Raw genomic sequence first — 17,463 nt, forward strand, 5'->3', positions numbered from 1 at the left:
TGTCAATATGTGAACACACTGTTCATTGACATTACAGGCTGAGAGAAGAATCATTCTTTACTCATATGTCACTAAGCATAGCTTTATAGGTTAGTTCAACCCCCTTAGTTGAGAGTGCACGGTACAAGAACACACATTTCTCAACACAACAAACCAGATCATTTTCACATCTGTAATAAACAACCCTATTTGCATGGAGAAGCTAATACCAGTGACAAGACAATTCACACATAACTCGCATCGTATCCTAAATGTAGTGCAGCAACACTCGTTTTGGAAAACATCGTTATTTACAAAACATTTAGAAGGGAAAGCAAGAAGAAGTGCTCAAGGTCTGGTCAGACCTTGCCTACCTTGAGCGCAGATCAAGCGAAACTGCAGTCTCTAACAAGGCACCGTAGTAAACACAGCCGTTCTGTGTTGTCGACCTGGGCAGCGTCGCCGCTCCATCCCGCCGCTACGGTCCCCCTTGTTGACGCAGTCCTCGCCGTCCTGGCTCAGGGCAGGTTCGACGAACATCCTCTGTCAAAGATGACGTCGTAGTCAAGAGTGTTTAAAACATGTCATAATCAAAGCACGTTCAACATTGTAGCATTAAGCTAACGGCCGCACTCGGCCGATAGCAGCAAGCTAACGTTTCCTAGCCTAGCCTAGGTAGGCCACAACCAGCACGCAAGCTAACGTTTCCTAGCCTAGTGATCACAACAGGCTAGCGCCGCAGCTAACAGCTGACTGGCTAACAGTAGGCCACCACTAGCACGTAAGCTAAGCAGCTATCACCTGAACTTGTACACAATGATATAACAATCACTCAGACAGGCCGCCGTTCTGAAACCCTCCTCACTGTTTAAGAGAGAAGAGAAACAAGATGTTAACACAGTTTTACAACGGTGATTTTACCAACACCCGACGGAGCCAGCACAATACCCAACTGGCCTGTAGCTGACTTGAACACAGATCTTCCGCTAACGAACATCCATGCCCATATTTCCTCGTGAGGGAATACTCTCATTTGTATATGAAAGAAGGGGCCTCACGGTGACAGAGAAACATCCACTCGTCCAGAAAACACAGGGATCACCAGTGTTATTGGTCGTGGCCCACTAGTTAACTATAATGGGCTTCAGACCAAGGTCTTCCGTCGCCTAAGAGGCTGAACAAAGGACCCTAGTCTGGGGCCGGTTTTCATAAACATTGTCAGCTAGCCCCCAAAGCACTAACAGACAAGTGGAGCACGCCAGTGTAACTGGTCTAAAGGCCACCCTCTGTGTCGTCGTCGTGTAGTGGAAGTGAAGACTCAGTTGTGGCAATTCAGTGTTTTATTTCCCCTGTTGAAACATTCCACAGGTACATGTCAACACTTGGCCAGCAGATGGCGTCAATAACTTGCATAATGCCCTGTCAGCATTCCAGATAGTCTCTTTGAATGATACATTGAAATATCACAATAATAATAAAATACACAATGAAATAATACAAATTACATAATAAGACATCTCCAATTACCTGTTGAAACATCCCACAGGTACATGTCAACACTTGGCCAGCAGATGGCGTCAATAACTTGCATAATGCTACAGTGGGGGAGAAATGTCACGCTGTGAGAAACGAGGCCTAACACACATTGCTCAGACCATAACCACAAACTCAGTCAGCATGTATCGTACAATAGTTCGCCAACACAGCTAAACCACATTACAAAAAGTGCAAAATTGTCCACATTAACACAGTTACCACTATATACAACTCCGGTTCATTGCCCGGCAACTTATTTACAATAGTGCGTTCTTTTAGACCTGATATATTTACAGACACTGAAAGCACGTCTTACCCCTGTCAGCATTCCAGATAGTCTGGCGCGAGAGGGGAAGTGCAAGGGGAAAAACGTCACTTCGGCAGGAAGTGACGACGGCTTCAAAATAAGAGACTATTAGAGTAAAAATAATAATAAACAATTAAAATAAAACGTTAGGGAGGGATCTTTGTGGAATACAACATTAGTATATTTTATATACCTGCTACATACTCCCCCCCTGAATTCCGCTAAAATCCCGAACCACAGGACACACTTAACTGGGACCTCCAACACTACGTCAGAACCGGCACGGGTTTACCTGAAGATACACATCTCCAAAATCAACTATAAGTCACCTGTCACACAGGTTCAGAGAAAACAAAAAGATGATCGGTCCTATGTTTCTCCTAGAATCACTCTGTGCCTTGTACACCAAACCACCCGGCCTACTCGAATCCCATACCTCATCTGTGAGCACATGTGGTAAATACGCCACCTACAGTGTCACAGTGCAAGACAAAAAAAAATAAAAATCAATGAAACAAAAAAAACTGAAAGAGATAGCACAGAAAGCCTAGGACAGAGTTAGAAGAGACTGGGAACTCCTACCAACCGAACGGCTTCTGAACCATCGTCTCTATCAAACGGTTGACTCTTCTAACCACCCTGCCAGCCCGTGTCCTGACTACACCCTCTGTGCCCCTCAGTGTAGGTGCACGGCAGTCTCGGTCCCGCTCTACAATGGCCGGAATGACTACCGGAACAACGGTCGGGGCCCTTGGCACTGTGTCTGATGTGTCAACCGTAGACACTGGTCTGGAGGACTGGGCACTACTTGCATCAACCACCGACACTGTCTCTATATCAGACTGATCTTCGTCCACATCAGCTATGTCACAGGAGCCATGACTGGTAGCCTCTTCAGCCCCACTCAACACCCATGCCTCCGTCCTATCCTCTGAACCCCTCTCTCCCTCCAGAGAGTTGACGAGACCCATCTGAGACCCGTCCTCTGATCCTCTCTCTCCCTCCAGAGAGTTGATGAGGCCCATCTGAGGCCCATCCTCTGATCCTCTCTCTTCCTCCAGAGAGTTGATGAGGCCCATCTGAGGCCCATCCTCTGATCCTCTCTCTTCCTCCAGAGAGTTGATGAGGCCCATCTGAGACCCATCCTCTGATCCTCCAAGACTGTCTCCAGTCCCCGGCGCGTTCCCATCAGCAGTCTCTATGGGTAGGAAGCTGATATCCAAAATCAGGTTGCGATGCACCACTCTCGTCCTCCCCTTGTCATCTTCCAACTTGTAGACATGAGTCTGTGGGTTGCTGTCCATAACAGTATAGACTGTTGGTTCCCACTTGTCCGCAAGTTTCTTCTTCCCCCTCTCACCTTTTTTTGCGAGGAGCACCCTGTCTCCCACGTTCAAGCAGATCCCCTTGACTTTACGGTTATAACCCCTGGCTTGCTTGTCTTGCTCCTTGACAGCATGTCTCCGAGCAACGTCTGCTGCTTCATGGAGGTGGGACTTAAGCGTTGTCGCGTAACTGCTGTAGTCAACAACCACTGGGTCATGCAAAACCTGTCCGAACATCACATCAACAGGGAGCCTCGGAACCCGCCCAAACATTAGGTGGAAAGGTGCATACCCAGTCGTCTCATGCACCGTCGCATTGTATGCAAATGTCAGAGTCTGTATTTGCTGAGGCCACCTGGCCTTCTCCCTCAGCGGCAGCGAGCGGATCATGCCTCCCAGGGTTCTGTTAAACCTCTCGGTCCCTCCGTTCCCCATGGGATGGTAGGCGGTAGTGTGTGACTTGGAGACTCCCGACAGTCTAAGCAGTTCCGCAATGAGCTCGCTCTCGAAGTTGGCTCCTTGATCCGTATGTATGCGCTTCGCAAATCCATACACACAGAACACGTGATCCCACAACTTCCTCGCGACTTGCTTCGCTTGTTGATTCGAGCAGGGAAAGGCATGTGCCAACTTCGTGAAATGATCCGTCAGGACAAGGACATCTACTGAACGCTGATTGTTATCCTCTGCACTCCAGAAGTCCAAACACACTAGTTCCATGGGAGCGGAGGTCCTTATACTCTCTAGTTGAGCCCTGGCAGCTGGATCTGGTGTCTTGGCCAAAATGCATCTCTGGCAGCACTTCACATAGTCCTTGACTTGGCGCTCCATCCTCGGCCAAAAGAAGCGTTGTCTTGTCAGGTAGATCGTCCTTGCCTGCCCTTGATGTCCGGCCAGGTCATGCACGCCCCGCAAGGCCTTGTCCACTAGACTCCGGGGTAAGACGAACTGAAGCCTCCTCTGCTTGCTCAATGGATCTTTGGTGACTCTATAGAGCACTCCGTCAGTGACCTTCAGTCTCTCCCATTGTCTGATCAGCACCAGAGCACTCGCGCCCAGACCGTCTCTCTCTCGCCTCGATGGCCTCCTCTGTCGAGTCAGAAAAGACGTGACCTTTGAGATGTCAGGGTCACTCTCTTGGCTCCTCTGAAGCTCTGTCAGGGAAAAGGCAGGCAGCGAATCCTGTCCCGGCGGAGCAAGATGTTGAACGGTCTGGACCAACTCTGTCGCCCTGGACTCTGCAGCTACATTCCAATGGTCATGAGAATCAAGGACCGCCTTCACAGCGCTGTTACACAGGGGCGGCGAACACTGGGACTGCATCACCGCGATGCTCTCTGACCTCTCCGCCCGTTGACACTGGACCCTCAAACGGAAGGCATCTTGAACTCCGTTCACTCCAACCTCACCCGCTTCGGCGAGCAGATTGCTGTAGGACTCAGTGACCAGCCGGCGCCCAACCGTCTTGGCAAACGGATCCCGACTGAGAGCATCAGCCACCACATTCTTGACTCCTGCGATGTGCTTCAGGCTGAACGTGTAAGGAGCGAGCTTCGCGACCCACCGTTGTTCACAAGCGTCGAGCTTAGGCTTTGTCATTATATAGGTGAGTGGATTATTGTCCGTCCATACAGTGAAGGAGTTGCCCTTCAGCCAATGGCTGAACTTGTCACACACACTCCACTTCAGTGCCAAGAACTCGAGTCGATGGGCTGGGTAATTCTTCTGAGAACTGCTCAGGGTCTTGCTTGCGAAAGCTATGGGGCGCGCTTTACTTTCACCAGCTGGTACTTGTGACAACACCGCCCCGAGCCCGTCCAATGAAGCATCGGTCGACAGAATCAAGGGGCGTGAGAAATCAGGATGCGCCAGAACCACGCAGTCCAGCAGACTCTCTCTTAGACTGACGAAGGCGACGTCACACTCTGAAGTCCAGTCATCGGGTCCCAGTCTCCTGAACGTTCCTGCCTTCACCTTCACCTTCGTCCTTCCTTTCCTCTTCTGTCCCCCAGTCAGGGCGAACAGCGGTTTGGCGATGGAAGAGCAATTAGGGATGAAGTGCTGATAGAAGAAGACCATTCCCAGATAGGACTTTATCCTCCGTACTGAGGGCGTGCACCCGTCCTCTTAAATCAGATCTGTGCTAGACATGCTGGATATGACCTCCACCTTCGCAGGATCCACAGCCACTCCGTTACCATCTATGATATGGCCCAGAAACTTGACAGACGACCTCATCAGATGAAATTTTTTCGGGCTCAACTTGAGGTTGTGGTCTCGCAGTGGCTGGAAGACGACCTCTAGTCTTTGTAACGCCTCCTCCTCCGTCGATCCGAAGACCAGTAGGTCATCCAGATAGCATAACAGGCTGCTGAAGTTCATGTCCCCGAATATACTCAGCATCATGCGCATAAATGAGGCAGGACTATTGCACAATCCCTGCGGCATTCTATTATACTCATGCAGGCCTATCGGTGTAGTGAACGCCGTGTATCTCTTATCCTCTTCAGCCATGGGAACGTTGTAGAAGCCGGACGTCAAGTCCATCGTGCTGAAGAAGGTGTTCCCCCCCAAGGCGGCCAGACAGTCCGACTGATGTGGAAGAGGATGGGCGTCTTTCAGTGTTCTTGCATTCAACCATCGGAAATCGGTGCAGATCCTCAGATTACCGTCCTTTTTCCATACCATCACCAGCGGTGAAGCATAATCACTCACTGATTTTCGGATTATCCCTTGCTGCTCCATGTCTGTCAAGACCTGTCGTAGTTTCTGGTAGTGAGCAGGGGGTACTCTCCGGTAAGGAAGGCGGAATGGACGATCATCGGTCAGTCGAATGCGGTGGACGAAGCCCTTTGCCTCACCACAGTCCATCTCATGCTTGGAGAAGATGTCGGTGTAAGACTCGAGCAGCTGGACCAACTTCTCCTTTCCTGCGTTGCTGGTATGACAGGGTTGGATATCGAGTCTGTCAAGACCAACATCACGTAGCCTCTGCTCGAAGTCAGAGGGGCTGGATGTCGTATGGTGCTCAGTCGCGGGAGCGCTGTCGATCCGACTACAGCCTTGGAGTAGCTCCAAATCCTCCACAGCCAAGCAGGGAGACACATCTGCCAGCTTACAGTTCCTCTTCAGCGTAACAGGTCTGTCAGACAGGTTGGTGACCTTCATGGGGACCCACCCATCACCCCACAGAGGTGTCACGACCCGACCAACCATAATATTACGTGGCATGGACCTTGATGAAGTCGGCTCCACTATCACGGTGCTTCCCGGCGACATGACGGTATTCTTGGGTAGCTTACCCCAGACGAGGTGTTCTTGCATCGCCAGAAGAGTGATTGACTGCTTGAGCTTGACCGTGCCGATCTTATCCGGTACCTTCTCACCCCTCCATCGGGACGTATTCGCCATGAGGTCCAAGAACTGTTCACACCCTGGGGATGAGGATGGACTGCAGACGGAGATGAGCCGCCAGTAATCGTCACTGTCCTTCAACTTGTGCATGAGGAACTTGATCACATTCGTGCCGATGATGAGATCATCCCTCTGGCCCGGCACTACAAGGACTGGTACGATGCAGCTCACTCCATATACTTTCAGTTCAACTTTGTACACACACTTCGGTTTAGTGAGTTTTCCTCCACACCCCACTAAAACCACGTCCTCAGTCATCAGTCTTTGTTCTTGCAATACTTTTCCTTTCAACATCCTTCCCTCTGCATCTTCACTGAAAGTACAGGCCATGGAGCCTGAGTCGAGCATCCCTTGCATCTGAAACATATTATTCACGTTGACTGGAGCATAGAACAGCTCATCATACGGCTCAACTCTTTGCGTGTTCTGTGCTATGATCTTCACACCAGCCGGTGCTGCACTGCACTCTTTCACATAACACTGTTCATGTTCACTTTCAGCACTGAGGGTCTGACTGTCCTCACCCACACGTTCCCTCCTCCAATGCGGGTTAGTCAGTTTAAAGACTGCTGCTCTCTGGGTGAGCGCGCGCCCTGGCCTCTCTGTCTGGGAGGGGAACTGCGACAGTCTCTGTGGATATGGCCAGGTTTAAAGCAACCCAAACACAGGTGCTCCCGCATGCAGTGTGCCACAGTGGAGTGCTCCGCCGATCTGCATATCTTGCAGTCAAACTGTTGTCGTCCATACATTGGCTGGTTGTTCTGAGCCATCGGCTGGTAGCTCTTAGGGACCGGCAGAATGTTCTGAGCCATCGGCTGGTAGCTCTGAGGGATCGGCAGAATGTTCTGAGCCATCGGCTGGTAGCTCTGAGGGATCGGCAGAATGTTCTGAGCCATTACTTGGCTATTCTGCGCCATCGCTTGACTGTTCTGAGAGAGTGTCCGGTCAAGCAGGCCAATCAAAGTCATCAGACAGTTCCCATCTATCTGAGGAGCAGACGTGACACTCGCTCCCACCTGGACAGGGGGCGACTCTGGAAGGTTAGGCGTAGACAACCCCTCGAACACAGGTGTCTGGACATGAACTGTTAAAGGTCTCCCCAGACCTGCACGGTTTGTTCTGGCGTCCCGCTGTCCTCTCATGCTGATCTGATGACGGTCAACATGCTCCTGTATTTCACCAGCTGTCCACTTCTCTGGCGCTTTGAACCGCAAGATTGCAGCAAGGGAAGGATCAGGGCAATACTTTACGAACATCATGGTCACCTCTCGACGGGGGTCATCAATATGTCGCCCATGCCTGCTCAGGCCCTCCTCTGCTGCATCAACAGCCTTGTTAAGTCGGATCCAATACTCGACAGGGTCCTCCCCCGGCACAGGCACAGTGTTATAGAAATCCGCAAGAGGCATACTTGAGCATGACACGCCACCGAAATGTTGTTTCAGTATGTCAGTCACAACCCTCGGGTTCTCTTGAGGCTTTAGTAACGGGTTGCTACGGAGCGTTATCTTTACAATGTCTCTGGCTCTGCCCATCAGTCTGGACAACATCTCCTGATGCTGCTCGTCCACTCCTATACCTCTCTTCCTCAGGTAGGTGTCCATGAGCTCCTCCCACTCATGCACTGAGAGCTTGTCAGACCCATCTCCTCTGTACACTGGAGGCTCCCTCACATCCGACTGCATGACCAGCTTTACACCAGTCAGGTTGAGTGTGGAGTCGACGCGTGGTTGGCTCCCACCCGGGTATTGAACCCGCTCTTGACTGCCTTCATTCGCCCGGCTCTCTCCCCTCATCTGAGCCGATATTGACTGTCCCACCTGCTGGGCGATGTGTGATATCAGGTCACTCAATGCTGGGTCGTTCCTATCGGGGATGGCCGTAGGTGAAAAGGTAGGCCTGTGGGCAAAGGGTGTGTGGCTCGGTAGATGGGTTCAGGTGAAGACTGGGGAACCTTCATTGCCCGGGGCACTAACCTGCTGGGTCTGACTGGGCGCTCGTGACCTCCCTTCACCACCCTGCCAGCCCAGTGAGTTAAATCGAGCCAACAGCTGTGCCCCCCTCCCGGACGCAAAATCACTAGGGCCATGAACCACCCTCTCCTCAATGGCTCCCCCCTCTACAACAGACCCGCTCTCTGAAACGGCCCCCACCTCTACATTATCGTGATCCATTCTATTTTATTTTCTAAAATGGGCTATCAACAAAGAAGGAGAAAAAAAATTAAATATATACTGCGGATCACACTATGTTTACCTTGGCCATTACCAATACTATGCCAAAATAGTGGAGAAATATTTGATTATAATATTTTTCTTGGCTATTCCACTACGAGAGAGGAGAAGAAAAATATATAACAAGGTCACTATATTTTTCAATTGGTTATTCCACCACGAAAGAGGAGAAGAAAAATATATTATTAGGTCACTATATTTTTCAATTGGTTATTCCACCACAAAAGAGGAAAAGAAAAATATATTATTAGGTCACTATATTTTTCAATTGGTATTCCACCACAAAAGAGGAGAAGAAAAATATATAACAAGGTCACTATATTTTTCAATTGGTTATTCCACCACAAAAGAGGAAAAGAAAAATATATAATTAGGTCACTATATTTTTCAAGAAACCAGAAATCAGAAATTAAAGAGAAGAAAAAAAATCACTTCGACGACTCTTCCCGGCGACCAATCTGGCGTTGGTTCTTGTGTTGTCCTGGTCATCGGCACCACTGTAACTGGTCTAAAGGCCACCCTCTGTGTCGTCGTCGTGTAGTGGAAGTGAAGACTCAGTTGTGGCAATTCAGTGTTTTATTTCCCCTGTTGAAACATCCCACAGGTACATGTCAACACTTGGCCAGCAGATGGCGTCAATAACTTGCATAATGCCCTGTCAGCATTCCAGATAGTCTCTTTGAATGATACATTGAAATATCACAATAATAATAAAATACACAATGAAATAATACAAATTACATAATAAGACATCTCCAATTACCTGTTGAAACATCCCACAGGTACATGTCAACACTTGGCCAGCAGATGGCGTCAATAACTTGCATAATGCTACAGTGGGGGAGAAATGTCACGCTGTGAGAAACGAGGCCTAACACACATTGCTCAGACCATAACCACAAACTCAGTCAGCATGTGTCGTACAATAGTTCGCCAACACAGCTAAACCACATTACAAAAAGTGCAAAGTTGTCCACATTAACACAGTTACCACTATATACAACTCCGGTTCATTGCCCGGCAACTTATTTACAATAGTGCGTTCTTTTAGACCTGATATATTTACAGACACTGAAAGCACGTCTTACCCCTGTCAGCATTCCAGATAGTCTGGCGCGAGAGGGGAAGTGCAAGGGGAAAAACGTCACTTCGGCAGGAAGTGACGACGGCTTCAAAATAAGAGACTATTAGAGTAAAAATAATGATAAACAATTAAAATAAAACGTTAGGGAGGGATCTTTGTGGAATACAACATTAGTATATTTTATATACCTGCTACACCAGCAAAAACATTACTCACCAACCTGGAACCCACCGCTCCTCACAACAGCGGCGCGTCCTACAATCCAGCTGCCGCTGAAAGGTTTTACCGCAACCAGCCACAGCAAGGAACTGCAGTTGGGATGCATGCAGCGGCGTGCTCCCAATACGAAAACCGGTGGAGGATTTTTAGAATGATCACCATCTTCCAGACACTCCAGTACGAAGACAATATCGCCGTATTTTCTCGAATATAGTGAGAGAGAAAATAAAGATATGATGTCAACGTATCTCCTCGTTCTTCCTTTCCTCAGAGTAAATATTTTTCTCCACGTCAAGTGGGCATATGAGCAACACGTTGCTTGTGATGACATTTGAGAAGGAGATGAGTGTGTGGCACCATCCCTGCTTATGTAGGTAAGCGGATGGGGGTGTGGCCAGATGAATGCTGGCATATAAAGGTACATTTTGAAATTTATTCAGTGTATATACGCTGATGCGAGATATATGCAATATGACGCTGAGCGGAGCTAGTATGAAGCAGAACTGGGGCAACATTGTCTCCCCCCTGTCATTAGCATAGAAACAAGGCAGGCTAACACCAGAAGTGGACTATTTAATTGGTTGGTGAGAGAAAGATTTTATTGGTATACTGGTGAGTCCAAATCTGCTTAAGCTTCCCTGCGACTCACTGAAATCTACTCTGTGTGTACTGTGGAGTACATGTATCTGATGCTGAGTCAGCTCGTACAGACAGAAGCTTGACCCCATTTACTTTGCATTGGTTTATGGCTAACTATCCAGAGCTAGTATGAGGAACAGGATGGATTGTGGTGAGAAAGGACTCTACAGATCATCATTGAAAAGGTAAGAATATGAAGTCATACCATTAAGTGTGATTTCATGTCCATGGCTCTTTTCATGGCTCCGCTGTGTTTACTGTGCAGCATCATCCCGCTTCCCCCCAGGGCCCAAGAGGTTTTCTGGGCTTTCCTGCCACCCGGCAGCTCAGTCCTCTGCTCCAACACACACACACGCACACATGCACACACACATGCACACACACACCCACACACACACACACATGCACACACACACACACACACACACACACACACACACACGCGCACACACACACACACACACACACACACACACACACACACACACACACACACACACACACACACACACACACACACACACACACACACACACACACACACACACACACACACACCATGATACAGCATTTCTTACTATAGATAAAGCATGTTCCAAGCACAAGATTATTTTAGCATCTTGCTTATATATGGGCTTTTACCGTCTTCTCATTGTATCGTGGTTCAGGCTTCTGTGGCAGAGGACTGTCCTGGCTGCGGTCCTTGGTGGCCGGGGGCACGATGCCCTGGGCATACTTCTTAGTGATCTCCACAAAGTCCTCCAGATCCACCATCTGGCTGGCTGAGAGGACACAGCAGGGAGGCTATACAGTACAGCTCTCAGTCATTGTGTCATTCTAAATGTCTGTCTGTCGGTTTGTAGAACACCAACAACCACACATACAGCCACGCACAACTAACTGCTATAGTCGATTAATCTATCAATTATTGAAACGATTAATTGGATAAAAAGAAAGAAAGCTAAATGTTATGCAAAAGAAACAACCCAAATGTTATTCCTCGTCTTGTGCAATGCTCTTTCAAACAAGTTGCAAATTGATGGTTATAAAACAATAAACAAACGTGTATGCTATAAGTGCAAGATATATCGTTTTCTTTAATGTTTAGGTCTTCAGTTTGAAACGAGCTAAATGGTTTAAATAATAATAAATATTAAAAACATAAAACAGGCTTTGCTTCACATGAAATGTCTTCAATATGGAGGTGCAGCATAACATAGATCTAACTTGACAACTATTTTCATAATCGATTTAGTCAATTAGTCGATTAGTTGTTGCAGTCCTAACACACACACACACACACACACACACACACACACACACACACACACGCACGCACGCACGCACACACACACACACACACACACACACACACACACACACACACACACACACACACACACACACACACACACACACACACACGCACACAGATACTTACACTCACTGCTAACCATAGACTCCAAAACCTTTTGGGTCTGGCTTGACGTAGGGGGAGGGATACTGTTATTGGTGGCACCTGTTGGTAAGGAATAAGGACAACACCACTGAATTACAGCTGAATTACAAACCCTTCCCTCCCTGTGTCTGTAACATGATATTCTCCATGGCAGCTGCGAAACTGGGTGTTACCCTTGATATGGTACTGATAGTGTTTTACTGTGTGAGTGCATGTGTGTGTGTGTGTGTGTGTGTGTGTGTGTGTGTGTGTGTGTGTGTGTGTGTGTGTGTGTGTGTGTGTGTGTGTGTGTGTGTGTGTGTGTGTGTCCTACCCTGCACAGTATTGACGTGGCTGGCATTTCCCAGCATCTCAGACACGGTCAACTTCTTCTTCCTGTCTGGGTTGAGCTTCCAGTACATCATCATGGCCGCCTTGCGAACTGCCTGCTCAAACCTACTCTCTGTTGCCAGCTTACGCACATCCTCCTCATTCTCTTCAGTGATACCTGTCAGATAAAGAGAGAGAAGGAGGAGGTGAGCACAGACACACATGCATGCTCACTCACTCACTCACTCACTCACTCACTCACTCACTCACTCACTCACTCACTCACTCACTCACTCACTCACTCACTCACTCACTCACTCACTCACTCACTCACTCACTCACTCACTCACCCATTCACAGAGGGAGTGAGTTTTAGAGAAATTTCTCTCTTGATTAATTGTCTGTTCCTTAAACTGAGAATCAGTCACATCTTATTGATTCCCAGACAAGGAGTCTCAGAGCATTGCTTCAATCTGTGTCGAACTGCAGCCAGACATTGGTCTTCATTCTCCAACGGACATAATGTGAATGTTAGGAATTCCTTTGTAACTCAATTTACAAACTCTTTTTGTGTGGCATTTTTATTGCTTTATTGGATACACAGAGAGGAAGGATGGGAGAAGATATGGGGAGGAGACATTCGGCAAATGTCGCCGGTCCAGGAGTCGAACCCGGGATGGCCGCGTTTCACTGAAGTGCGTTACGTGGTGCGCCACCCAGGCGCCCCATCAATTTATTTTACAAACGTATTCGGCATTCTCTAACAGCTTCGTATTGTAAATTTGTTGTAGGATTTACGAACTCGAAAAGGCAGTTTTTGAGCCCGTGTTTTTAACAGCTTTCTTTGGGATAAATCCTTGGGGATTGTGTCACTTTGATTCTACAGACATCCGCTGAATTCTGTATGCAAACGAAGGTGTACGAGAACATGTTTTTCATTCATGGGAACCCAGCTGTGATGATTTTGGCCACTTACGGAGACCGTTTCACGCATTCAGGAATCCGGAGGAGGGTTTTTGTAAATTTGTTAGTACAAACTTTTACCAAGATAGTTACTGTAGCTGAGGGGTACAATTCCCTGACTGTATTGTTAGATATGATATTTAATACCACTACCCATAGGCGCCCACTTAATGGAGCAGAAGATGCGGGTGCTCTAGGACTATTGAACTTGGGGGAGCAAGCTTGTCTTTTTGCTCCCTCACTTTTTGATCATATCATATGATATAAATATCCCCCCCCAATTTATAAATCTTATCGAACCATAACTACGTAATTTCAATCAAATTAATAATACGCAATGACACTTAATAGCAAGTTTTTAAGTTTCCAAAGATTGTGTGACCCCCCACTTTAATGGTTTGATCCAGTGCCCACGGGCGTTTGTCGGCATGACGTATACGACATGTTGGGGGAGGCGGCTTTTTCGAACCTTTTTCGAAATTCAGGCTGGATATTGGATAACATTGTGACTCGTGAGGATTATTCTTCGGCGTTTACATTAAAATGGAGCAAATCATCACGTAAGTCGAACACTGTGACTGTATACTAAATGCGCAAACAGATTGAAACTGAATATTTCTCGTATGGTGAGCCTCGGCGCTGAACCGAGTGAATCCAGAGATACGGGATGGTGCGCACTGCGCAGGCGCTGTGATCACCCAACGACGGAAATAATGCCGCTTTGAGCAGTTTATAAAAAAAATATAAAAAATATTTATTAGCAACGCCGAGCTTTCAAACCATCCCGTATCTCTGTGCGAACCCCTCGTGCAACTGTGAGCACCTTTGTAATGTCTCTGTGATACTTGTATAACGAACGGTTCGGCCAGAACCAGTCCTTCATGGTAAATCTAGGTTGGTTTCCCATTGAGGAGCAAGTGACTGTGGATTCACTCGGTGCAGCACAGACCCTGATGTAAACAAGACAAACGTCTTTCTCAGGTCTGCATCCCCTTAACAATTGTGTGTATTGAGCCGTACTGTATTTTACCCATTCTGCAATCTGTTAAATAAAGTTTTCATTCATTCAGCCGCCGCGCTCACTGGGGCTATTGATAGCGTCAATTAGTTGTTGTTGTTGTTGTTGTTGTTGGTGCGGCGGATGTGAACGGGGCTGGAGGGGCTTTGGGAGGATGGGAAAGTTATTATTATTATTATTATTATTATTATTATTATTATTATTATTATTATTATTATTATAATAGTAATTGGCTATCATACGTGCCTAGCTAGCGTTAGCTAAAAGAGCCCTCGCAGTGAAGTTATTATTATTATAGCTATCATACTGCAATATAAACTGAGTTTTATAGTGAAAAGAGCAGCTTTATTTTGGTCAAGATTGAAGGCTCTATATTGCAGGAAATTGCACATACAGGTGTTCATTAAATGTAAAAAAATCTGCCGTGGGGGGGGTCGTGCCGGACCCCCTCCAAACCACCCCTTGCAAAAAAAAAAAAAAAAAAAAGTTTAAAAAAAAAAGAATAAAAAAAATACTTGCACCCCCACTTTCAACTATAACTAGGCGGCCATGCCACTACTTCATGTACTTTAACTTCTGGCCACCCAGTACAAGATATAAGTATGATGAACACTTTCCCACCTGATGAAACGAACCAACACAAATGGACCAAATCGAATATTTAATACAGCAAAGGGTGTACACAATATTCACTTAATTACATTTATGATTTGAAATGTTAAGTATGCACTTTTATGGCAAATGAGTATTCGTAGGTAAATCAACATTGAATGTCCAATCTCTGGTTGCGCAGGGAGTAAGTATACAACCTGGAATATTTAGGAAACGATAGCGATAGTACTTAAATAATTATAGCTGGATACACTAAGGGGGGGGGGGGGTCCCGCTGGTTGTAAGACAGTAGGAGGGGGGGGGTTAGAGAAGTCGCTGGCGGTATCCCATCTGGCCGACGGTGTCTTGGGAGAATCCAAAGTCTTAGACCCAGTGCCCACAGAACCTCGGGCCGTAGACGAACACAGCTGGACCCTCTGTGGAACGGTATCTGCCGGTCCACAACGGAGAGACGTGGTGCGACCTCACGTGTAGAGCGCCGCCTCACCTGTAGTCCTCTCCGGGGGGTAATTCCAACACTCGACAGTGTTGGCCTTTATCCATGGAATAATCAAAGCACATAAAGCATAATCCAAGAGCCGTGGAAGGCTCGCCGTCGTCGGGTAGAGTAATCCAATATACAGGTCCAGTCGCTCTTGACCCGGAGCTCCTCGGATGCAATCACCACTAGGGGTCTGACCAGCCTGGATAAGCGTCCAGATAACGTCAGGAACGATGGGGGTACTGATAACTGTAGAACTCGAACCGAACGATGCACCATACATAAATAGACTATTATTAGCTTAATAGAATACGTCCAACTCGACGGTATGGTGCCAAACTATGACCATTCAACTATTAATCTACACGATATCTCAATGCCTATTCTGGGCCAAGTAGGCCCTACTACACCGCACGTGCTTCGTGGGGAGGCTTTTGCGTCTGTCACTCTGTTGGAGGGTAAAGAACTGGACTAAAAAGAAAGTTCTACTTTACGAGCGTCATATATATATGCGCTATGAACAAATAGTACCACACGTATTTCGCCCGGCATATTACTGCGCGGAACCGGGGGCTGCCTCGACATGTTAGGCGGCACGATTGAACTTGAACCTAGGGGTATGGCAACCTGGCGCCAGGTTCTAGTCCAATGGTAGAATGAAACTATTATGGGCTGTTTAGTAGAAACGGGGATATTCAATGCATATTGTACAAGGAATATACAGGGGATATCAAACGATATACAAATACAATTAAATATATATATATAAATAAATATACATATTCGGTTTAATCTGATCCTTCACAACAGCCGCCCCCTAATTAGTCCCACCTAATTAGCTAAGCAGAGACAGATTAACCGCACTGTCTTCCACTCAAGGTCCGCTGTAAGGTCAGTCAACTCACAAAGTCATAGGGTCATGGTCATCATCGATAGTATCTGGGAGTCGGGGCAGTTCTATGAGCCTCGCCACGGGCCGTGTGTAGGTGCGCCCTTGGACGAGTACTTCAGCTGCTCGGACCTTGCCATCGGCACCGGTGATCACTTTGCTTACGCGGCCAGCCGGCCACATAGCTCTGGGGAGTGACTGGTCAACTATCATGACGACTGTTCCTTCTGTCAAATTGTCTCTCTCTTTTACCCACTTCTGGCGGGTCTGTAGAGACGGTAGGTAGTGAAGTAGGAAGCTGCTCCAAAACTTGTCAGCTAGTACTTGGCTGTACCTCCACATTCTTCGGCCGTTCGCTTCTTCGGGCCTGTACATTGTCTGGGGTAGCGCGGGGTCCAGCCGCCCCATTAGGAGTGTGTTGGGGGTGACTGGGTCGACATCTGCTACATCACTGGAGACGTAACCGAGGGGCTTTGAGTTCAATACTCCCTCGATCTCCGTGAGGACTGTCATTAGGACTTCCTCTGCCACAGTCTGGGCTCCGAGTACGGCATACAGGGCTGTCTTTATAGAACGTACTTCTCGTTCCCAGGTTCCACCGAAGTGGGGTGCGTTCGGGGGATTAAACTGGAAGTCAACCTGGGCTGGAGCGAGGTGGGTCTTAAGTTTTGGGCCCATAGCTTGGAAGCTCTCTCTCAGCTCTCTTTCTCCGCCTTTGAAGTTGGTCCCGTGATCAGACAACAATGTAGACGGTTGTCCTTTCCGTGATATGAATCTCCGGAAGGCCATAAGGAATGAGTCTGTGCTCATGGTCGGAAGGAGCTCGATATGTATCGCTCTGGTGGTCATGCATTTGAATACAATACCCCACCGCTTCTCGGTGCCTCTTCCTCTTTTTATATACAACGGGCCAAAACAGTCCATGCCTGTGGAGTGGAATGGCTTGTCGCCGATTCGGAGGCGACAGGGGGGTAGGTCAGCCATCCGTGGTATGC

At 47.7% G+C, this 17,463-nt stretch overlaps 1 protein-coding gene across 1 annotated transcript in view; it reads right to left on the bottom strand.

Annotated features, from left to right (window-relative positions):
- The window catches only part of wfs1a (Wolfram syndrome 1a (wolframin)), a gene marked incomplete at both ends in the record, with an annotated part of 63,585 nt that overhangs the window by 21,729 nt on the left and 24,393 nt on the right, over nt 1–17,463 (bottom strand). Inside the window, 4 exons of the mRNA XM_084318260.1 lie at nt 10,943–11,071; nt 11,380–11,519; nt 12,179–12,256; nt 12,510–12,683. Of these exons, the coding sequence (XP_084174386.1) occupies nt 10,943–11,071; nt 11,380–11,519; nt 12,179–12,256; nt 12,510–12,683 (521 nt within the window). The remainder of the gene's footprint in view (nt 1–10,942; nt 11,072–11,379; nt 11,520–12,178; nt 12,257–12,509; nt 12,684–17,463) is intronic.

Source organism: Notolepis coatsorum, assembly GCF_963971535.1.
Source record: "Notolepis coatsorum genome assembly, chromosome: 7".
Taxonomy (NCBI): Eukaryota; Metazoa; Chordata; class Actinopteri; order Aulopiformes; family Paralepididae; genus Notolepis; species Notolepis coatsorum.